General features: G+C 43.2%; 1 protein-coding gene and 1 long non-coding RNA gene across 5 annotated transcripts in view; one reads left to right on the top strand and one right to left on the bottom strand.

The window, feature by feature from the left end:
* Positions 1–24,886, bottom strand: part of LOC122561068 (monocarboxylate transporter 12-like) — a 53,885-nt gene that overhangs the window by 14,849 nt on the left and 14,150 nt on the right. For 2 of the 4 annotated variants that reach the window (XM_087999033.1, XM_043712435.2), the window contains exons 2-3: positions 11,723–11,981; positions 5,985–6,088 (exon numbers count right to left, since the gene is read on the bottom strand). In XM_087999033.1, coding sequence (XP_087855159.1) covers positions 5,985–6,088; positions 11,723–11,832 — 214 coding nt within the window. In that variant the 5' untranslated portion in view covers positions 11,833–11,981. Of the gene's footprint in view, positions 1–5,984; positions 6,089–11,722; positions 11,982–12,505; positions 12,769–24,886 lie in introns of those variants that run through there. The other 2 variants (XM_043712434.2, XM_043712432.2) reach the window with 2 other exon arrangements.
* On the top strand, positions 8,445–17,701 carry LOC122561069 (uncharacterized). The gene is made up of 3 exons (XR_006314895.2): positions 8,445–12,802; positions 12,914–13,029; positions 15,897–17,701. It is a non-coding gene; the product is annotated as an uncharacterized LOC122561069 (long non-coding RNA).

The raw sequence follows: 24,886 nt of genomic DNA, 5'->3' as shown, positions 1-24,886 counted from the left end.
TCTGAGGAGTTAGCACCAGCACTATCCTCTGACTGGCTGCAGCTTTTGCCTACCCAGTGACTCACCACACACAGATCCTGCCTCACTGCTGCCCTCTAACGGACAAACAGTGTCAGCATTCGAGTAGTAGCTACAACAAGTGACATTGTTTCTTCTTCATTAGTCTCTCAGTCTTCTTGTACTTCACACTCTCCCCAACCAATTGTGGACCAGGTGAGGGTTCTCGTGTGTAGCTAAAAGGATAAAAGTACAAGAGTCTTGGTGGAGTGAAAGGGGCATATTAGAATTTGCACAAAGACCATAACATATGAACACATGGACTAGCCAAAGATCATGAAGCAGGAATTCTTTATTCCACAGGCAGGAGGTCATTACAAACATGAAGGAAAATTAAGGATAAATGAGGAAGTATTTACACTATGTATATGGAACAACCTGGGCTGGCGGGGGAATGTTATATTGGGCTGAGGAATCCATTTGTCTGTCTGCTCCCCCTCCGATCAGCCCTCGCCTCATCAAAGATGCTCTTTCTTTCCAGTGACAGTCCATTTAATTGTTCCAGCTGCCCTCCATCATCATCATCTCCTTCTGTTGGAGATCCCAAAGAACATCTCTGCTCACTCAGCGCCTTCTATCACTGTTGCTACCTGCTGCTGTCAGTCTCGTTATACGCATTTACATGATCCGCAGTTTGTAAATCAGAGGACATTGTGGGTTGAGGAAATAATACAGGGATTTGAGAAGGCTAGGTTTGAGCATTTTGTGAAGTTCCATAATTTCAGCATTATCCTCATTCACTGCAGTGTCAATGATGCTACCCACTCTCTTCTTCAGTAGGGGTGAGGGTAATGCTGACAATGTCTGACACCCGCTATCGAGTTAGGTGCTGCTGTCTCTGATTATGGGCCACCTTGTCTTGCAAGAGAGAGGGAAGTGTGCTTCAGTGCTTTGTCTTTCATAATTGGTAGAGTGGAAGCTGTGAGTGTTGGGTATGAGGCTTGCAGCAGTGAGAGAAGATGTGGTGATGCTGTGAATGTTAGCTTTCAGTTGGGCTTGAATGGGATAGACAATAAGTGAGTGAACAGGGTGTGGTGACTAGAGGAGTGCGAGAGGACCAGTTATCAGGAAATGGTATCTGAAGATGCTTTCACCGAGTCTGACAATGTGCAAGAGGTCTTTGAATTTTCTTGTGTCACTGCACTCTGGGCCTCAGAGCTTCTCACATTGGCACGATGGTGATTTTTCCTCAGCGTAGTGTCTGTGTGAAATGAATTAATTTTACTGCCTGCTGCTTGCCTTTAAAGGGGTGTACTCTGGCTATAGTGGTATCAGCCTTGCACTGTCATGTGATCCTTGCTGGCAGGCAGCAGTGCATTCAAGATTGGAGTGCAATCATTATAATTAGCAGGTAGCACAGATGTTGCACAATCTCCACGCGACGTTGGACAGCCTGGGTCCGTTCACACATCAATGGACCTTACAACTATGTTCAAGGCCTATCAAAGTTTAGAGTCCTGAGGTTTGCTTTCTCTGAAAAATAGAATGGGAAGAGAATTATTGCAAGTTGAAAGAGTAAATGATGAAACCAAAGAATAAAAGAAATGTTCATAAGCACTTGCTGAAATCATACCTTATTGAACAAAAGCAACCAGCCAGTTCCTAGGAATCCCAGATCAATGGACAAGATTGGATGTACACTCCGGGTAGGTGTTGCTATCTGATTTGTTGATATCCTGCAGACTGTCAGCAATTTAGCTTTCAAAATGTTGCCAAAATGGTTCTTCGACTGATCATAGCATGCATTGGAATTCAATAACATGTTTCAAATCATAAACATTGCGAAACCATTATCACGGATGTGCTCTTCTAGAAAAAGTCATAAAAATCTAATATTTGAATGGCGAAAGATGTTTGGTCCAGCTTTGCATTTACTGGAGGGTCCTGGGTCTTCAGTAATTTCTGCTGTTAATGCTACTGGATACATGGAAACAAATTCAGAATACTGCAACCGAACATCGGGCTAATTCCATTCTTGTTTTTCAATGGTCTGCACCAGATATAATAGTCTTCACTCATGACCCATATATATCCTTTAATGTCTAACAGGCATATGTTGCAATATCAGAAGGTCTTTCTTTAACTTTCCTCATGGATTTCCAAGTTGCAAAGTCTGCCAGGGATACTTTCCAGGCTGCAACCTGCAGTTTAAAATGTCTTCCCGTTCCCCACACTGGGGCCATCATTAGTTTACATCATTTGCATTTTCATTGATAATTGCAGAGTTCGGAAAAATTACACCTTTGGTTATTGCTTGCAGTTTTATATTTCCCAGTTAATACAACTTCATTCTTGTAGAAAGTTTGGCTTTTTAATTTCGGAAAGAATTATGCAGTGGGTTGGGAGCTCAAGGAACAAAGCTTGGGCCAGAAGAGAAACTAAAAGATCTCAGAATTGATGCCCATCCTGGCAGCTATTCCCAAATCCCAAATGTGGGATGCGGTTAGTTCAACACTTCATGATCTTTCGAGTCCCAAGTCCTTACCTTCCCACCTGGGAGAAAGTGAGGACTGCAGATGCTGGAGACCAGAGTTGAAAAATGTGGTACTGGAAAAACACAGCAGGCCAGGCAGCATCCGAGGAGCAGGAGAATCGACGTTTCGTGCATGAGCCCTTCTTCAGGAATGAGGCTGGTGTGCCAAGCAAGCTGAGATAAAAGGTAAGGGGGAGGGGATTTGGGGGAGGGGCGCTAGGAATACGATAGGTGGAAGGACGTGAGGATGAGGGTGATAGGCCGGAGATGGGGTGGGAGCGGAGAGGTCGGGAAGAAGCTTGCAGGTCAAGAGGGCGGTGCTGAATCCGGGGGTTGGGACTGAGATAAGATGGGGGGAGGGGAAATGAAGAAGCTGGAGAAATCTACATTCATCCCATGTGGTTGGAGGGTTCCTAGGTAGAAGATGAGGTGCTCTTCCTCCAGGTGTCGTGTGGTCAGGGTCTGGCGATGGAGGAGGCCAAGGACCTGCATGTCCTTGGTGGAGTGGGAGGGGGAGTTAAAGTGTTCCTGGCAATGGAGGAGCAGATGATGGACTTTCTAAAGAGTTAAAAATCACACAACACCAGGTTTAGTCCAGGCTCATTTCGAAGTACAAGCTTTCGGAGCGCTGCTCCTTCATCAGGTAGCTAATGGGGCAGGATCATAGAATGCAGAATTTATAGCAAAAGATCATAGTGTCGTACAACTGATGAAGGACAAACCTAGATTGCTGTTAAGTCTTTCATCTTTTAGAATGGGTTACATGTTTCAATTCATTAATATGTAAATCCCAGAACTTAATGAATTGAAATAGTCCAACAGGTTTATTTGGAAGCACTAGCTTTCAGAGCACTGTTCCCTCATCAGGTGGTTGTGGAATATAAGATCGTGAGACACAGAATTTATAGCAAAGGTTTACAGTGTGTTGCAACTGAAATGATATGTTGAAAAAGACCTGGATTGTTTGTTAAGTCTCTCATCTTTTGGGATAACCATGTTGATTTCAGTTCTTTTATATGTAAATCCCAGAACCTTTTTTTAAAGTTACATTCTCAAACGAACTTTAACAATAGGTGCTATGTCAGCTCAAATAATGCATTGAAAATGTGAGGTGCCCTGTGTGAGGCTGTCTGTGCCCCAATGTTCAGACTGATTCTATTTCTAAAAAAGGAATTTACAGAATCTTACATAGATTCGTGCAGTTTTTTGAACAAAATAAAATGTAATTCTGCAAGTACAAATTCATCCCATAAACTTACATGTGTACATGGGGAGAGGGGGGGAGGGTGTGTATGAGTGCCTGTCGAGAGTGTGTGTCTGTGTGAGAGTGTAATGGGGTATAAGTCTGTGATAGGGTGTGTGTGTGGGTGTATATGTGTGAGCATATGAGAGAGAGCTTGTGTATGAGAGGGGGTCTGCATGAGTGTAGGCCCATACATTCGCTCTCATACATTCATACATATACACTCCCACATTCACACCCACACACACATCCTCTCACAGCCTTATACCCTCTACTCACACACATACACATACTCTCTCACAGACACTCACACCCCCCCAGATACACACACATGCACACACACACACACACACATATAAGTTTGTGGGATGAATTTGTACTTGCAGAATTACATTTTATTTTGCTCAAAAAACTGCACGAATCCATGTAAGATTCTTTAAATCTCTTTTTTAGAAATAGAATCAGTCTGAACATTGGGGCACAGACAGACAGACTTTAATCTCACACCTTCAATGCATTATCTGAGTTCACATGGCACTTATTGTTAAAGTTCACTTGAGAATGTAACTTTAAAAAAAGTTCTAGGATTTATATATGAAAGAACTGAAATCAACATGGTCATCCTAAAACAATCCAGGTCTTTTTCAATATATAATTTCAGTTCCATCACACTGTAAACCTTTGCTATAAATTCTGTGTCTCACGATCTTATTCTCCACAACCACCTGATGAAGGAACAGCGCTCCGAAAGCTAGTGCTTCCAAATAAACCTGTTGGACTATAACCTGTTGTTGTGTGATTTTTAATGTCATCAAGTATGGAAGCTTTACTGGATTTACTGAAGGATTTGCACATCTGATTAATTCAGAATCAAAACAGTAATTTCTTGACACTTTGAAACTGCTCCTCAGGTACTGAGACAGATATTAAAAAGCTGCCAAGGAAATGTGCCCAGATTGGTCGAAATTAATGTTTCATTCGTACCCAAGTTCTTTTTAAAGTCTAATCACTTTATTCCAACCCGGTTACTGCATCGCTCTGGCAAATAATAATTAACAGCAGATACTTGTTGTGCCTTCAGCTCTGTAGAGTATAATATTTGACTAGTTAACCAAGTTAGCACAGTGAAGCAACTCTCTGCACCACAAACTACAGAATCAACCCTGAACCGTAGGAAAGGAGAATTTAGTTCATGAAAAAAAACTGCAAATCTTCCTTCAAATTGTTAACATAACTGCAGAACGTCTGAAACATGCACTAAGCTTACAGTAGAACAATTGAGAGTCCCAAAAAGTGTGACTGGCATTTTAGCCCTCCATTTGTGAATGGTCAAACACCAAGCAAGTCAGCTGCTTAATTACAAACCTCTGAGCAGAGAGTGTTGTTGTCACAGCAGCGAACATGGAACCTGGGACTTCCCACTGACCCACAGGGCAAGCCCAATTAGGTTTGTTTCCTTAGATTGTGAGGATTGGTGCAGCATGGCCTTGCAGCCTTATTGATACTTTATCCCATCTTCTCTGACAGTGTAAATTCTTTACAGTTGGCCAGCACTATAAAGCTCTCATTCTATGAAAGGTTTCCTGATGGTCTATGAAAGGTTTCCTGATGGTCTATGAAAGGTTTCCTGATGGTATTTCAGTGGAAGTTCAACCCTCGGAAACAGATAGAGAGCTGAAAGCTCAAAAATAGCGTGTTCCCAATTTTAAAAAACGGGCCCTTTTTAAAAATCATCTCTTGTCCCCCACGCCATTCTTTGTTCTTCCGATCCTCAACGTTTCGATTGCCCACAGCACATCTCAAGTTAAATGTGAGCAGTGTGTTCAAAAAAAGATATAATTACTGCCTTAGACACACACAGAATCTTCATTATATGCAGAGGGTTGTCAGAGGCTTAAGATGTAATTTATTGATATCATCAAGTGATGAGCTTGAATGGAATACTTGAGAACAAATAAGTGAAATCATTTATACATTTATACTATTTGCTCATTACAGAATCATAAGACCGATACACAATTCTATTAATAATCATGTGGCTAATGATTATGGCCAACTTCCATGACCTCAACACAACAGGATAGCTGCAATTAATCCACTGCAGCCCGTGCTTTCTGAGCTGCTGAGGACTACATGATTGCACATGGGGAAAGCTTCCCAAGTTGTATTTCGGAGGGTACGGTTTATGAGTTGAAGTAATCACACACTCACCAAATACCATTGTCGTGCAGTCAACCGTGGAGTGTATCCATGCTGTCATGGCGTAATCTTGGGCAAAATAATTCTGGAACTCCACGAAAAATATGGAGAAGCATCTGAGAAATCCAAAACAAGTATCAGGTGTAGCATGGAACTAAAATATACAAATGCTCAGAATGCACAATTGATACATCAGCAACAGGAAGATGAATTAACACTGTGGGTGGAGACAAAGTAGCAGATGTTCCTTTTTCTACACCTGCATGCATTGAACGTGCTTAAATCACAACTACACTGCTTGGCACTGTTAAGAGAGCTTGCAGCTTCCTTGGCTTTGGGAATAGACACATGGAATACAAAAGGAAAGAGGTTGTGTGGCATGTTCAGAAAATACTTGTTAGACCTAAACTACAACACTATATTCTTCTCCGGACAGACACTTTGGGATGTGAAGTTCTTGGGGAGGACAGAGATTTACTAGAATGCTAACAGGGAGGAGGACCACGAGCTACTTTGAGAGACTGGAGAGGCTGGGGGTGATTCTCTTCAGCAGAGAAGGTTGAGGGGAGATTGAATTCAAAAGCGTGAGCAGTTAGGATCGTGCAAATAAGGAGAATCCATTTCCAGTGACAGCAGTATTGGGAATCAGTGGATTCAGATAGAAAGCCATTGCTAAAATGAAATCAGGGCGGGGGACAGGGTAGTAGATATTTGTAGTCAGCTGGGAAAAGCAGACTTTAAATTACCACATGTGGTTATCCAGTGCCTTTTGCAATTCCACACATGCACTGAAGGGGGCGCAGAGGAGATTCACCAGGATATTGCCGGAGAAGGAGCAGTTTAGCTGTGGAGAGGGGCTAGGATTGTTTTCTTTGGAGCAGAGGAGATTGGGGGGGGGGGGGGGTATCTGATGGAAGTGTGTAAGACTATGAGGGGCATGGATAGGGTGAGTATACAACAGCTAGTCCCCTGTCATGCTAAAGGGTCAATAACAAGTGGATGTAAGTTTTAAAGTGAAAGCTAGGAGGATTAAAAGGACATTTTGAGAAAATATCTTTTCATCCAGAGGGTAGTGGTGATCTGAAAAGCATTGCTAGGAGAGTAATTGAGGCAAGAAACCTCACAATCTTTAAAAAAAATACTTGGATGATCACTTGAAATGGCATTACATTTCAGGCTACGTGTCTAGTGTATGTATATAGGTCAAACCGACTTGATGGGCTTCTTCCATGATGTATGACTCCATGATTTCGCAAAGCACCTTTCCACCCAATAAAGTATTGTAACATGGGAAATACAGCAGCCAATTTTCAAACAGCAAAATGACAAAAACAATCTGTTTTTGTGATAATTGATGGAGGGATAATATTGCAGGTCAAAATGGATGAGGGTGTGTCTCTCGGATGTACAATGCAACCTCTGTTGGATAAGGCAAAGCCCAGTAAGACAGTGGATGTACCAGGAACCACCCACCCCCTCCTCATCCTCTTGCCTTGCTCAACATCTCTCCAGTGGTGGTGTCTTTGTCACTGAAGACCACCACAATTATGGCATACTTCTCACAATCACTACATTATTTCTTCAGATCCAGGCAGCAAAACTGTTGCATCAACACCCTAATTACCCGTGCAGTGAGATTCGACATGACTGAATGACTCATTATATCTGCAGAGAGATCCAAGCCAGATGTTAAACTGACAGAGTCATCAACACTCAACAGCCACAATTGGCTTGATATGGTGACTGAAACCCTGAAGGACAACTGCAAAATTAAAAGCATTGTGACGGTTGTCAGGATGCCAAGCAATTGCCTGCATGATGTGGTGGCCTTTGTGTTTGTGGTACATTCTGTATTGAGATACGGTGTCCCCAGAGCTGTGTGAGCAGTCGATGGAAGCCAGATATTCAGCCTGCACCTTGCTGGTCAAGTTCAAGGTAATGAACCCCTCAGAAGTGACATAAATAACATTCCTTATCTCTTGGATCAGGAGTGAAAAGCAAAATGGGTTAAATTACCGTACAGCACCTGGTTTTGCCTAGAACAATCTCATGCAAAGAAATTCAGGACCATGTTACCCTCACACTAACTTACAGTGCAGTCCATGACCTGGTTAGAAATGGTGGCAGCTTGTTATTAGCGCCTCCTTTGTAATATGGAGACAATGCACATACGGTCCCCAGCTGAGGTAATGGAAATGCTCCTAGATCATTTTAAGCTCCTGCTGAGGAGCTATTCTTGCGCCTTGAGCAGCTTGTCATCTTCTTGCCTCTGTGCCATCTGCCTGTCATGCTGTGGCCCAAAAGTCTGACCATGCTTGCATTTCACACAACTTACAACCCAGTTTTCTTTAGTATTGTTAAGTATGTCATGCAAGCGCTTCCAGAAAGTTTGAAGCTTGAAATGGATCTAAATCTTCATAGAGTCATAGAATCATAGAGATGTACAGCATGGAAACAGACCCTTCGGTCCAACCCCTCCACTTCTTTAAATAGTACTGGCAAGGGTCCTTCCTGCTGCTGAATGCAAGATCAGTGATGGGTGTGTCAGAGAAGGTGTTGGCAGGAATAGCAAGTCAGAAACAGTAATTCTGTGCTCTGACTAAATCTGTCTACCCTGTATATATCTGGCTCTCAACTCAATGTCTACACAAAACCCTTCCACAAAATGGCATTTGTTGTGGACCAGAATGTGCATATTTTGGGTAAGCATCACTTTTATAGCAAAACAAACACCCATAACATCACCAAAAAGAGCAAAAAACCCTACACAAGAACATAAACTTGCAGTTCATTGACATAACAGCTACTGGCAAAATGTTGAGAGGCCTTGCAAAATCTCATCGATCAAGGAAAATTGAGAGTATGGATTGACATTGAACATTAAAAAACCAAAGACAATGATAATTAGAAGGAATTGAAGTGGATAGTGTCACACTGGACAAGTAGATAAATTTGTCTAGTTCGGATGAATGAGGACAGATGGTGGTAGATGTGATGCAGAGGTCCAAAGAACCAAGTACACAGAAGTAATTGAAGAATTTGTTGAACAACATGAAAACACAGCTGGGAATGAAAATAAAACCTCATGAGATATTAGATTCTATCCACTTTCCTGCATGGCTCAGAAACTGAGATAAAATGTAATGATACATGGAGGAAATAGACAGCTTCACAATGTAGCTGCGAAATCACACGCCAAAATTTCCACATTAAGACCAGATGACAAACATACAGCTGCTAGAATTTGTAAGAGCAAAAGAACTTCAAGAAGTGACATCCAGGAAATCAAACATTAGCATTTCAGCCATTTGATTTGGAGTTGAGATCTCTTCTGGATGGAAAGATACAGGAAGCATAAAGAAATGGGCAATCTCAGTCTAGTTGGATGATAGATGTCATTGAATGTTTGCAGACGAGCTCAAGTGGATGTGCAAGGAAGGTGTGAGGCAGTAAAGTGCGATATCTCTTGGTGGGAGTAGCTACAAGCAAGACAGGTTGAGGCTTAGAACACTTGCCACAGAGAACCATTTAGTGGTCATTGTCTGATAAATAAAGAAAAAATCACCATAGTTTTACCAGACCACAGGGCTGCTCTCTCATTAGAGAGAGCTGACTGGTGGCAGTTTAACCAGAGGGTCACCATGCCTCATGTGAGAGGAGAGTCATAGTCATAGAGTCATAGAGTTGTACAGCATAGAAACAGGCCCTTTCATCCAACTCGTCTATGCCGAGCAGACATCCTAACCTAATCTAGTCCCATTTGTCAGCACTTGGCCATATCCCTTTAAACCCTTCCTTTTCATATACCCACCCAGATGCCTTTTAAATGCTGCGTTGAAAGTCATTGAGTAATTGAGTCATACAGATGTATAGTACAGAAACAAACCCTTCAGTCCAATTCGTCCGTGCTGACCAGATATCCCAACCCAATCTAGTCCCACCTGCCTTTTAAATGTTGCAATTGTACCAGCCTCCACCACTTCCTCTGGCAGTTCATTCCATACATGCTCTGCCCTCTGTGTGAAAAAGATACCCCTTAGGTCCCTTTTAAGTCTTTCCCCTCTCGCCTTAAACCTACACCCTCTATTTCTGGACTCCTCCACCCCAGGGAAAAGACATTGTCCATTTACCCTATTCATGCCCCTCATGATTTTATAAGCCTCAATAAAGTCGCCCCTCGGCCTCCGACGCTCCAGGCAAAACAGCCCCAGCCTATTCGGCCTCTCCCTATAGCTGAAATCCTCCAACCCTGGCAACATCCTTGTAAATCTTTCAGAACCAAGAGGTTGAGAAGGAGTGTTGTGCACAGTGACTTCAACTGGTGGGGGAATTGAACCCATGTTGTTGACATTACTCTGTAACATTAAATCTGATAACTAATAAAGGGCTCTTAAAGGCCTACAAATCAGAAGTACCTTTAAAAGATCTGGAGAGAATGTGTTAGAACAAGCCAAACTCCCTTCCCTACAAATTAAGCTCAGCTCCTAAATTAAAAACCTACACTTCTGAATCTGTTTTATTTAGGGGATCATTTCGATGGGATCCCTTGCAAAATATTCTCTAAAAATACCATCTTTAAGAGTCTGACATAATGGCCACATTTATTTGACAAAGTTACTAGAGAATATCCAGTGATCAATGATCCATCTGCATAGTCTCCATCTCCAGAGAAGAAAAGGAGAAGTGAAACATTGAAGGGCAAATCAGAAAACTAAATTCCTATTAACGTCATAATTTCAATTCAATTACGCCTTTGTTAAAATTCTTTGATCAGCCATTATACGACTTGAAGCTAAACTTGGGCAGCACGGTGGCACAGTTGGGCGGCACGGTGGCACAGTGGGCGGCACGGTGGCACAGTGGTTAGCACTGCTGCCTCACAGCGCCAGAGACCTGGGTTCAATTCCCGCCTCAGGCGACTGACTGTGTGGAGTTTGCACGTTCTCCCCGTGTCGGCGTGGGTTTCCTCTCACAGTCCAAAGATGTGCAGGTCAGGTAAATTGGCCATGCTAAATTGTCCGTAGTGTTAGGTAAGGGTAAATGTAGGGGTATGGGTGGGTTGTGCTTCGGCGGGGCGGTGTGGACTTGTTGGGCCGAAGGGCCTGTTTCCACACTGTAAGTAATCTAATCTAATCTAATCTAATCTGAATTCCCTGCACTTTAATACACTATGACATTACATAAAAATTGACCTCAGACATTAGTTGCAGTTTCAAAAGATCACATAATTTCAACATAAATGAGCAATCCAATTAAGTAACAACAACACCATTAAAAATAATAGGCACTATTCCCAGTGTTCTGAAGCCCTGCTCCAAGGTAAAGTCAGAGCTCCTGAACACAAAGACTTCCTTGGCATGCTTCCATGGGACATTATGTTGCCACATGCTGCTACGTCTACAGGATTGGAAAAACAGCTCCAAACACAATGAATCAGAGCATTCAGGTCTGTCTGTCTCGGCCAGGGAGAAAGAAAAGCAGATGTTGATTCAACTCCCGCTGATCAATCAGATGATCAATTCCTCAGGGCACAGCACCTGCTGTACTCCTCTAGGCCAGGAACAGCATGCACGCAAGATAAGAGGAAGAATGGTTAAAACGTACACCGAAAAAAGGTTCAAACTAACGTCACACATCCAATACTGAACAGAAATGTAGATTATAGATCATTCTGAAGGATTGTAAATGCAAGCAAAGCTTTGTCTTAATCAGAGCAAAGTATAATGACCCCAAGAGGTTTTCTGACAAACCTGGACACTGCCCTTGTGCAAACAGTCACTAAGAAGCAGCTAATCACAACCATCCAGCCCCATCCTCCATCTGGGGCTTCCATTAATGGAACCTTTGAGTGCCGGGCCATTGTACCAATTCGACTGTCTACTGAGATTTGCACTGCACCCTGGTTCCAACAGAGTGTCAAGTTTGTTTTTCTGTACTGCAGAGGGTGGTTCAGAACTTCTGCACTCGGAGGTCTGGAATGTGCTCTTGTAAATGATTTTCATGAAACATCTGAAAAAAATTAAACACAGGATGCGTTAGGTCAAAAGTCATATCTGCATGATTAAGAATGAGGCAAATTGATTGCAAATTCTTACCGCAAAAGATTTAAGAAGTTTAATTAGAAAAGACCAGATCAGAAGGCCTACATAAGAACTCAATAAAATAAGAATGTAAAAGACAGACTGCTTAATCATCATATTTTTCTACTTTTTGTACAAACACAACACAAGCAGGAGCTCACATTTGCAAATGCAAACGGCACTCTTTCGATGTTTGATGAACACAATTATTCTTAACAAGCTGAAGCAAGCCCAGGACACAGCAAGCAGTCAGGCACAAAGAGTAGAACTTACAAAGGAATGAACTTTATTCACCCATTGCAATTGTGTGTTTATGCACAGTAACGAACAAGACATGAGTGGCGATAGATATCCAACCATCGCCTCATTCTTGACGCCTTCGTCTACTTAACTACCTCCCTCTATTTTATCCTCCAGCTTGAGTCATTTGCGATCAAAGGAAAATAACATTACCAATTTGTTCAAATCTATATCTGCCTTGTTCAGGTCCGCATAACACAAATTACACAATTTCTTCAAAGTTTTTTCCGGTAAGAAGACGGTGAAGTAGGTTACTCCAGCTGGAGTTCGTCTGCTGCACCTGTTCTTATTCTTTCTTTCTCCTTCTCTTCCTCCTTTCTCTCGGCCTCAAATAGGCAGCCCCAGCCTCTGAAATGGGGACTCCAGTGACCGGCGGCTCAGTGCGGTGTGTGTTGGCAGCCAGCGGTGAGAGCACATTGACCAGCGCTGATCTGCTGTGGACAGCCCTTAGTGAGAGACTCTGATGTTTGTCTTTTTAGCTTCTTGTTTTCTGACCTAGGGTTATGCTGTGTATAGCTGTAATGTAACCTTTTCTCTTCATTTTTCTATTCTTTAACTAAGGATTGTACCCTAGTACTCAATAGCTAAGATGGTGCCATGTGCTGCTGACGTTGTTACACCGTAATTAATCTTGTAACTGAAGAAACTGTACCTAGGTTTGTAGCTAACTTGGCACGGTAAGTGGCAACTTGTTAACTTTTCACTATACTAATTTGCGTACATGTGACAATAAAGCTAATTCAATACAATTCAAAATTGCACTTCTATCCCACAGGAGAAAGTGAGGACTGCAGATGCTGGAGATCAGAGTCAAAAAATGTGGTGCTGGAAAAGCACAGCCGGTCAGGCAGTATCTGAGGAGCAGGTGAATCGATGGTTCAGGCAAAAACCCTTCATCAGGAATGAGGCTCATTCCTGATGAAGAGCTTTTACCTGAAACGTCGACTCTCCTGCTCCTCGGATGCTGCCTGACCGGCTGTGCTTTTCCAACACCACACTCTTTGACTCCTATCACACAAGCACAGAACTCAAAAGCTTATGTTTAGATGTCATCCCTGTCTTGGGTCTTTGAGTATGATGTACATTGAGAGGTTTGACCTGTGCACAAAGTGAGAACAAGGTCAGCAGTGAAGCACTGTGCCAATCTGAGCCCTGCAGTCAGTGTAGCCTCAGGCAGTATTTTAAATTAGATTAGATTACATTACAGTGTGGAAACAGGCCCTTCGGCCCAACAAGTCCACACCGACCCGCCGAAGTGCAACCCACCCATACCCATACCCCGACATTTACCCCTAACCTAACACTACGGGCAATTTAGCATGGTCAATTCACCTAACCTGCACATCTTTGTGACTGTGGGAGGAAACCGGAGCACCCGGTGGAAACCCATGCAGACACGGGGAGGACGTGCAAACTCCACACAGAGAGTCGCCTGAGGCGGGAATTGAACCCGGGTCTCTGGCGCTGTGAGGCAGCAGTGCTAACCACTGTGCCACCGTGCCGCCCATGTTGCCAATCAATCAGTGGGCACCAACTCGTGAGGATGAGAAGCATGAGAAACATTCCAACCTTTTAAATAAAGAGTAATCAGGTTAGACAGCCCCTGCTGGATGCATCAGATTCCTAGCTGAGCCAGCTAGAACCATGGAATCCCTATGGTGTGGAAAGAGGCCATTCGGCCCATTCTGCCTGCAATGACCCTCCGAAGAGCATTCCACTCAACATCCTCCTCCACTCTATCCCCATAACCCCAGATTTAGCATGACCAACCCACCCAGCCTACACAGCTTTGGTCTTGGGGGAAACTGGAGCACCCACCAAAAACACTCATCGACACGGGGAGAATGTGCTATCGGGATTCTATTAAACCCCAGCTCTATCCTATGAAAACATTTAGGAGCACGCAAACTCCCTACAGATAGACAGTTACCTGGGACTGGAATTGAACCCAGGTCCCTGCTGCTGTGAGGCAGCAGTGCTAACTACTGAGCCACCATGCTGCCCCCAAAGGAGGTCAGGTCTGAGGGGTGGGAGAAGAGGACATCAACAGTGTGCTGACAGTTTTGTGTGTGTGTGCACGTGTATCTGTGTGTGAGTCTGTGTGTCGGTGTTCATGCCTGTGTGTGAGACTGTCTGTCTGTCTATGTCTGCGTCTGTCTGTGTGTATATGTGTGTATTTGTTTGCGTGTCTGTATAAATGTCTGTCTGTGTGTATCTGTGTGCGTGGCTGTGTATGTGTCTGTGTGTGTGTCTGTGGCTCTGTGTGTCTGTCTGTGTGTGTCTGTCTGTACCTGTGTGTGTCTGCGTGTGTGTCTGTCCATGTCTGTAAATATCTGTGTCTGTCTGTCTGTCTGTGTGTATATCTGTGTGTGTGTGTGTCTGTGTGGGAGTGTGTGTGTGCCTGTGGGGGTATGTGTGCCCACACGTGTGTGTGTATGTGTGCACGTGTGTCTGTGTATGTCTGTTTGCATGCATGTTTGTGTCTCTCTGTGTGTATCTGTGTATGTTTCTGTGTGTGTATGTGCGTGTCTGTGCGTGTGTGTGCATTTGTGTGTGTGTGCATGTGCTCATGTGTGTCTGTCTGTGTGTCTGTGTTTGTGCATGTCTGTCTGTGTGTATGTGTGTGTGCGTGTCTGTGTACGTGTCTGTGTCTGTGTCTGTGCGTGTCTGTGTGTGGGGTCTGTTGTGTATCTGTCTGTGCCTGTGTGGATGTGTGTGTGTGTATATGTGTGTATGTCTGTGGGTGTGTGTGTTTGTCTTTGTGCTTGTGTGTGCATCTGTATGTCTGTGTGTGTCTATGTGTGTGGGAGTGATCTTGGGGTCCTCGTCCATAGATCCCTCAAAGTTGCCAAGAAGGTGTATGGTGTGTTGGCTTTTGTTAGCAGGGGGATTGAGTTGAAGAGCTGCAAGATTATGCTGCTGCTCTATAGAGCCCTGGTTAGACCACACTTGGAATATTGTGTTCAGTTCTGGTTGCCTCATTATACAAAGGATGTGGAAGCTTTAGAGAGAGTGCAGAGGAGATTTACTAGGACACTGCCTGGACTGAAGGGCATGTTTAATGAAGAAAGGTAGAGGGAGCTAGGGCTTTTCTCATTGGAGCGAAGAAGAATGAGAGGTGACTTGGTAGAGGTGTATAGGATGTTAAGAGGTATAGATAGAGTGGATAGCTAGAGTTTTTTTTCCCATGGCGGAAATGGCTATCACGAGGGGGCATAATTTTAAGATAATTGAAGGAAGGTTTAGGGGAGATGTCAGAGGTAGGTTCTTTACCCAGAGAGTGGTGGGTGCGTGGAATGCATTGCCAGCGGTGGTAGTAGAGTCAGATACATTAGGGACATTAAGCAATTCTTGGATAGGCACATGGATGATAGTACATTAACATCCCCTTCCTGCAAACTCTCCTGGTTATCCTAGGGAGGTGTCACACCTCCCTAAGATAACATTGCCCATGGAGCTACATAGCATCCTTAATATCCCTCGGCAGGTTGCACATAAGCCAGTCCCTTTGAATGAATGATTTATTGTCACTTGTGTTTTACAGTGAATAACACTTGCCTGGACGGGTGCACGCAACAACTCTCAAGAAACTTGACACCATCCAGGACAAAGCAACCCGCTTGACTGGCACCACATTCAATCCCTCCATGACCGGCGCTCAGTAGCAGCAGTGTGTACTAACTACAAAATGCACAGCAGAAATTCACCAAAGATCCTTAGACAGCACCTTCCAAACCCACGACCACTTCCATCTAGAAGGACAAGGGCAGCAGGTACTTGGGAACAACACCACCTGCAAGTTCCCATCCAAGCCACTCACTATCCTGACATGGAAATATACCATTCTTCCTTCACAGTCATTGGGTCACAATCCTGGAATTCTATCCCTACCAGCATTGTGGGCCAACCTGCAGCAAGTGATTGCAGCGATTCAAGACGGCAGCTCACCACCACCTTCTCAAGGGCAAATAGGGAAGGGCTAGCAATGCTGGCCAGCCAAACAAATTTCCATAGCCAATGGACCTCAGTGGAGGGCAGTGACGCCCAAGTCCCACAAATGAATAAAAAACAGTAAAATACAGTGAAAGCTTCAACTGTTACCACAATCAGGCGCCATTTTCAATAGTTTAAGAATAAGAAGAGTGAAAAGATATAACTGAAAGAGAGCCCATCTTTGTCTTGGTACCTCCACCATGAGTCCTGAACCGTGCCCTGCCAGTCTTCCTCCACTGCCTCGCTGCCCCTGTGCTGGAAATCACCAACATCAGAGTTGCCATGAATTGGCACTTCGCCATTGTGCCCACCTCGCTGTCAGGTCCCACGCAAGACCCACACTCTCCCTGTAACCACGATCCCAGCTCTGGGCCTACCACAACCGGGAGCTGTCACTACCACCTTGCCGATAACTTTAAAGAAATGCAAAACATTTTAAAAATGAGCCACTGTAGCAGTTTCAGGGCAATCCCCAGTTTTAAAAGGAAAGATTGAAAGAAAATGGTCTTTTGTGAAAAACTGGTCAACCTGGCATCTGTGCTGGCAGGATTTCCCAGCAGGCCTGCCAGAATAAGGACACACCTCCTTCTGGGAATGGAGATCCTCAGAGGTATGAGATAACTCGGCCAACAAAACAGCACCTGCCAGACATCGTATCAAGGGGCAGGCATAGAAATGACAATGAACCCCGAGACTGTGAACCTATCTAGTTCATGGGATAACGATTTACTCTAATCTGAAAATATTTTGGGAGGCTCCATGAAGTCATCAGAATTTCACTGAAGTAAATTTGGGATGGTATCGACCCTTTTGTTTCCATGAATGATGAGGTTAAACCGGCCCCAGCAATCACCTGAGATGCTTCGTGAGATGGAGTTACCTGAGGAGCAGACCTGACCAGCCCTTTGTAATCGTCAGGGTAAAGGGGGCAGCAGGGCCAGCTATCGGGGCTCTTTTCCTTTCACTCTCCTCGCTCTGAGCTCGCTGCGTCTCTGGACACCAACCCTTTGGGGCTGAAGTTATCGACCCTGTCTGCGACCTCGGACCTTGGAAGGCCGCAACAACACCCGAGACAGAGAGGGAGCCCCACCGGACAAGCAACAAGTCCCTCTGAGACTGAAAGAACCCTTTTCAGGCCTGGAACACTTGTACTCTGGAGTAGTTGGTTAGGCATGGTGGGAGGGTGGTTGTGTGATTCTTCCAGTATAAGCACCCTGTAAATTGTGTAAGGTTAAAAAGATTTACGTTGTGTCCGCTCCAGTTTCCTTATATTTTGTATCATTGTATAAGTTTCATTGAAGTGTTGTACAGATTGGGCAAGTTGAATTTTTTTTCTGTAATAAAGGTCAGTGGCAATTTTCAGGTCACGTTTGAGTCCATCTGTGCTCCATCTGGGTACACCAATTCTGGCTGAGTTCACAGCAGATCCCAGACCATAATTCCAGCGTCAAGGACCGAAGGGTGATCCAGACGATTCGAACCGCCCACTCAAGGGGGGTTTGCTGGCCAGGATAGGCCGTTTGATCTCTCTTTTCCTCTCTCTTGGGGATACTGCCCGAGTGGGTAGGTACCAGGTGGCCGTTGTCCCACCAACAAGAGAGGGAATCGCCCAGGCATTGGTGGTGGTCGCCATTACAGTGTGGAGATAAGTTCCGACTCGCCGGTCAGGCTATATACAGTGAGTTTGGTTCAGTGCTGTCTCCCCAGCGGGGCTGTCCTAGTGCGGCATTCTGGGTCTTTGAAGTTTCAGAGCCTGCTGGAGAGAGACCACCACAGTAATCAGTGAACCCCAGACACCGGCCGGAGGGTGGAGTAAAGGAAAGAGGCTCTTCCACACCATGCTCTAAACCAACTTGCCCCATGGTCTCCGGAACAATGACAGGTTAATGTGCCAGCACATTTGAGCAGAGGTGCCCACTCCCAACTCTACAAATTCCTCATTCATGATAATTTATACAGCAGAATCTAATTGTCGGACAGTGTAGACTCAAGGAGAGACAATTCCTCCATCTTCACCAACAACCACACGGCTCCTACAATGCTCTCCCTTGATCCTCTCTCTGGAACTTTAATAAAAATTTCAAATATTTCAGTGCTATTCTCCGGTTTTGGTAGTGAGCAACTGTTCCTGGATATTGTATTAATGAAGTTAGAACATGGGAATAAAGGGGACCAAAAAGGGGGATATTCAGTCCCTCTCAGCCTGTTGCAACATTCAATGACATCCTGGTTGATCTGCACCCCAGCTCCACCTACCCTGCTTTTTGTCCCTTAAGGCCTTTATCTAAGAAAACGTTATCAATCTCAGTTTCCATGACACAGCATCCACCAGTCTTCATGGAAAGAAAGTTGCAAATTTCCCACACCCTGAGCACAGACATATTTCACTGCAGAGTAGCCTCACTCCAATTTTAAAATAATTTGCCGTTTTGCTCAATCCCTCTGCAAAGTTGGTACATCCAAAGCTCGACTGCCGATGTTTTGACTCTCACTCAAGTCCGTTGCATGTACTATCCAGTGTTCATCCGCCTACATTGGCTGCTCAAACTTACAATTCTTGCCCTTGTGTTCAGCTCCGCAGTTAGATCTTGACTGGCAGTTAAACAGCAATGTTTCCTCACTATGCCTTTTATCATTTATCTTCTGGACGGCATTGCAGCAGCATCTGAAGTCTTTCATTCATGGAGGTCTCAAAACATTCTACAAGGTTTGGTAGGCCTGTATATCTCAAACTTTGTATTGGCCACACCAACTAGCCCTTTGCACACTGTAGACATAAACACATCGCTTCTCTGGTCTATGTCAAATACAACAGGAATATATGATAGGAACAAAAACACCGTATCCTTTAATGTTACTTTAAAGAAGAAAAAAAGTTAAATCAAACAGTATTTCATGTAATCTAGTTTGAGCTCTGTTAGTGATTACCTTAATTGTTGTAATCAATGATCTGTTGTCGTAAGTACATTTTGGCAACTTGCTATATCTCAGTTTAATCTAAAGAGCTTGCATTTTAATAAAAGCTTGCATTTATATAGTACTTTAGAAAAATAATTCTGGACATCCTTAAGCACTTCATAGATAACGAAGTGCTCTTACAGGCAGCAGCCTCTACCCTCAGCAAATGTCAGAATAACAAGCAGGAATTGGTCACTTCACCGAAACATGCTGCAGAAGAATGAAGAATGAATACTGACCAGGGGGGCAAGGAAGAACTCCCTTGCTGTCCTTCAAATACAATTGTTATTATTCTGTCCTGTTGGGGGTAAGCAGGGCCTCGGCTTACTGCCTCATCCATCCTGCAGCATCTCTGACAGCGCAGCGCTCCTTCAGTACTTTAATCGACTGTCAGCCTGGATTATGGATTCATCACTTGAATGAGATTTGAGCCCACAAGCAAGAGTGCTATCTACTAACTTTTTTTTTATTTTAAATTTTAAAATATATTGCCAAAAAAATGACAAGTTGCTGAAGCTTTCTGTTTTGCACTCATCAGAACAATTTGCAAAACTATCAAAAACTTCTTTGAAAGAACCAATCAATATAAATAACGTAGAGTGGGTTTGGCTATACTTCAGGCATTTAAAAGGTGCAAGTGTTCCAATTGCAACCTGCTGACAACCTGGTGAAAGTCCACTGGAAAATGGGGCAGAATTCCATTTAAGAATAAGAAAATCATACTCAGTTCGTGTTGCAAATCCTCACTAGAAATTATAATCTCTGAGAAACTGCTGTAATTAAACCAAAAGGAAAATAATGGGGTTGCTAAATGAAGTGGGGCACTTTTAAGCAAAGTGGCTTTGAAAATGTAGTGAAGGGAAGGAAACAAAAGGCGGCTTTTTGAGTCAGAGGGCTTGGCTACAGGCTGAAGACCACATGATGGAACCTCCAGGAATAAGTCCAACAAAGCTTGGCAACCCTTTGTACAGTGTATGCCTGAACTTGTAATGATGCATTTCACTAAGCAGGGCTTCACTTTGAGTGCTGTAAACGTCAGTAAACTGGTTTCAGCTACTCTACTAGATTGTCATTGCTTTTGACTTTTTGCAAGAATGTAATTAAACAGGATCCAAAGCAGGCAGAGACCAGCCCTACAATGAAGCTAGCATATGCCGTTCTTGTTAAAATTTGTTCACAGAATTTATGATAGAGAGCCATCCTATTCCAAGTGCTACTTAGTCTACTTCAGTCAGTGGGGAGTGGAACAAAATATTTCTCAAGCTACTACAGACTGTCCAGCCAACTACTCAGTAACAGAGTGGCTTACGGCCATGGTCAGATGTTTGACCAGGACAGGTGGACAATATACTCTTTGGTACAATTCCACTCAATGTAGCATCACCTGTATAAGAAGGAGCACACAGCAGTGATATTATATGACAGAACAACAGTAAGGCTTCCAGATAGAGTACAGGGGACCTGCGGAGATTAAACTTGGTTAAAGGTCAGCTCATTAATAAGATTTTCATCTGTGCTACCAAGTTTGATGAAGCAGTAAAGCAGAAAGATCTCTCATTTTAGGAAATTTTTTACAATGTCTAAAATTACTGAAAGACTTTTGAAATGTAGTCATGGTTGTATTGTGAGAAAAGCGCCATCTAACATTTGCACGGTGGGGTCTGACAAACAGCAGAGATAACAGACTGGATAAATCTATTTCAAGGAACTTGATTGAGAGAAGGCCATCAGCTAGGAGACCATGGAGAACTCATATGGGTTTCTCCAAACATGGAATCTTAAACAAACAAAAGCAGGCCCCCTTCCAAACAGGTGACACAATGCAGCACTTTTGTCAGTATTATACCAAAGTGTCAAGTCTGGATTACGGACTCAGGAGTTTGAGGAGCGACTTGAATCCATGACCTCTGACCCAGATGAACTGAACCCCATTTTACATCATGGCAAAGATTAAGCTTCTACAAAAATAGAATCTGGATGCAGTGAAGATGTCTGGAACTGATTACTTAAATAAGTGCAAGCTGCATTGGACTTGTCTGTTGTTGATTGAAGTGGCTCATTTGTTCCAAAATAGTTTTCCAGGCACATTGCTGGCAACTCAGTGGGATCATCTATTAAAACAATCTTGCTAACTTCCAATAAGTGTGTATTTGCAGAGCCAACGAAACATTGTCCCCGAATGCCAGCAAGCCCCATAGGGGAAGGAAGAGTCTGTCCTTCCTGAAGCTATACTGAAAGATTGAGCAGCTCTGCCCATGTATCTGGAGGAGAGAAGGGATTGAAATTCCTGTCTTTTATCTCAATAACATACTACCAGTTTAAAAAGTGGTGGAATGAGAATGGAAGCACTAAAACATTATTTGTTTCTCTTCATCACTGTTCCCTATACTTGTACCACTTTAAAACAGGATGAAATTGACTCAAACAACAATTGTCCTTTATCCGGAAGAGAGCTAACAGTTATTTTCCGAACAACATTCTGAAACTGCACTTTATTCCAAGTCAGATCCAATATTAGACATTCAGTGACATTAATTCCAGTTTTAATCCATAAAAAAATGAGTGATTATTTTGTTTAGAAGGGCTGACCAGAAATAATTCTCTTGTTATTTTTCCAAATAAACATTGCAACTGTATGCAAATTGTAGCCTCCTGTTCAGATTCGTGGGTAATTTAAAATATCTCTCTACCAATTGGGAGCAATGATTATTTCATGCCATTTTGAGAGCCAGAAGCAGCTTGCATTTATATAATGCCTTCAGTGTAGAAGAAACATCCCAATGCAATTAGAGAGATTAAAACAGATGTCAAGATAAAGGAGGAGATATTACACCTTAAAAAGGAGATGGAACTATGAGCTTTTAGCGACAGAACTAGAGGAATAAACAGTGGCATGATTGTCAATGGAGGTGATAGGGAGATCAGGCTTTCAGGCGTGGCCACCCTGGAAAAATGACAAAAATAGATCAAACATTCCCACAAAGCTGTCAATAAATATGAGCACATTCCTTCAAAGCTATTTTCAAGAAATAACAAAACGTACGAGGGTCAGAAGGGAAAATGCAAATGTTTCAAGACCATTCCTCATGAAATATTTGAATTTTTAGCCAATTGATAAACACTGATTCAGCAAGTTTATACTTTACAATTGCTAAATATTATAATTCACTTTTCTTTAAAATCTGATTTATCAGCAGACTAACTATTTACAATAATGACTACCCCAATGCTTATCATAATATTCATCTTCCCAGTGGCATCACTGAAGGAAATTCAGTTTGCCTCACTCACGTTGCATATACCCCCCAGCCCTACATCTGACTTCACTGGAAAGATAGTGTTGGGCTATCTGGGGAATGGAGGGAGCTGCACTTGGTGACCGGCAGTATCTATGTCCCAAATTGTAGGCCTGAACTATCCACAGAGCATTGCTTTTATGCCTCCATTAGCCAGAGAAGTTAGCATATGTCCAACATCTACTGAATTTGCCACAAGGGCACTTGGTGTGTTGTCCTTCTTAGCACTCATCTCATGTAGAGAAACCATAGATTAGTCTAACTAATACAAGCCAAGTAGGGCACAGTGGCACTGAAATGTGAAGTGACAACTGTAGACAAGAGTGTTGAAATCAAGCTCCTCTGGTGGTTTTTTGAATCTGCCTGTTGCTATCATGCAGCCAAAATATTTAGAGGTATACATCACCAGTGTTTCCAAGGAGCAACCTTTGCAGAAGTCTTTGTGTTATCTAACCAGAAGTCAATGGACTGGAACTTTAAATAAAAGTACAAGATACAGCTCAATGTTTTATATACAGTCGTACCTCATTGACATAACGTGTTGGAAATGGAGTTCCATCATACCTTGAGTTGTCACAAAATTAAAGGTTTTTTTAAAAATGAAGAATTACCCAATTTACCTGACTTTCGGACTCATATTGAGAGAAAACACACTCCAGGTTTCTGTATTTAACAAGAATGACTAATTATAACAAATAAATACATTTTCACTACAGATTAATAATTTGGAACTGTTGAAAGGAACTCTATGGACACACACACACAGCAACGTTGACCGTGGGAACTTCTGAGAAGATAGTCCTTGGTTCCTATTCACATGGTTTACTCAGATGAGGAGAATGTTGCTTTTTGGTTTTCCATCTCCTGACACTTTTGCTTGTTTACAAGGAGCAAAGGGTGAATGCATCACACTTATATGGCTCTTTGACTCATCCATTAAAGGTCACTTCCTTCAGCAACTGGCTTGAGATGTTTTTTTACCTCAGAGAAAACAACCACTCCTTCTCCTCCTGAGGTCCAACAGTTCCTGCCCAAGCATTCAGCTACCCCGGAGCCGGTCACATAGTTGCTGGCTCGCGGCAGGTCTGTGTCATCAATAATTGATCACAAATGGCAATGGATGCAAGATCAATTGTGAATCTGAAATCTGACATTGCTGAAAGGTTTACCTAAGGTATGAAGGGATATGGGCCAAAGCCGGGTATATAGAGACAGACCACAGATCAGCCATAATCTAGTTGAATAGTGGAACAGGCTTGAGGGGATGAATGACCAACTCTACTTACCAGAGAAAACATCTGATTTGGATGCATCACAAAATGGTTTGGTAATTACCCTTCCCATGACTTCAAGAAACTACAGAATTGTGGACATTGCTCAGTCCATCAGAAAAACCAGCGTTCCAACCATTGACTTCACCTATACTTCCTGCTGCCTTGGGAAAGCAACCAGCATTATCAAAGACCCCTTCCACTCCAGTTATACTCTCTCGCACCATCTTCCCTCAGGCAGAAGATATAAAAGTTTGAAGACACATATGAATAGATTCAAGAGCCGTTCCTTCCCCGCTGTTATCAGACTTTTGAATGGACCTCTTCAATGTTAATATTGATCTCTCTTTCTCTGCACCTTCTCTGTGACTGTAACACCATATTCTGCACTCTGTTCTGCTACCCCGCTGCACTTTATATGGTACAAGCATGCAAAGTACAAGAGTATGCAAAACAACAGATTTCTATCTTGGTACATGTGACAACAATGAATTAATCCTGTCGGGAAAATCCTCGGTTTCATCGAATCCCTATAATGTGGGAGCAGGCCACTTAGCCCATCCAGAGCCACCACCATACCCTACATACCAAAAGCATCCTCCTTAGTTAATCTACCTCACCAACATATCTTTGGATGCAGTGGGAGGAAACCTATGCAGATGTGGGGAAAATGTGCAAACTTCACATAAACAGTCACCAGAGGGTGGAACTGAACCCAGGTCTCTGGTGCTGTGAGACAGCGGTGCTAGCCACCAAGCCACCATGCTGTGCTGCGTCAGCTGGATGGATCCTCACATAAACACAAGCATCCTAAATGGTCCATGAAGGTGCCAACTAGGAAAGTAATACTCCTTGGGGAATTATTAGCAGCTTGGGGCTAAATTTTAAAAAAAGCGGAACTACAAAGTCAATAGCCTCTGGACAACTATCCGAGCCACGTGTAGACTGAAGTAGTATTACTAAGATTAGAGGGGCAAATATGTGGGTCAAACATTGGTGTGGGAGAAATGGGCTCT

This window comes from Chiloscyllium plagiosum, unplaced genomic scaffold (assembly GCF_037043375.1).
Source record: "Chiloscyllium plagiosum isolate Xiang-an unplaced genomic scaffold, Cpla_swu_hap1 HiC_scaffold_22, whole genome shotgun sequence".
NCBI classification, from domain to species: domain Eukaryota; kingdom Metazoa; phylum Chordata; class Chondrichthyes; order Orectolobiformes; family Hemiscylliidae; genus Chiloscyllium; species Chiloscyllium plagiosum.
Note: the sequence above shows the minus strand (reverse complement) of the source record. Positions and strands in the feature narration are given on the sequence as shown.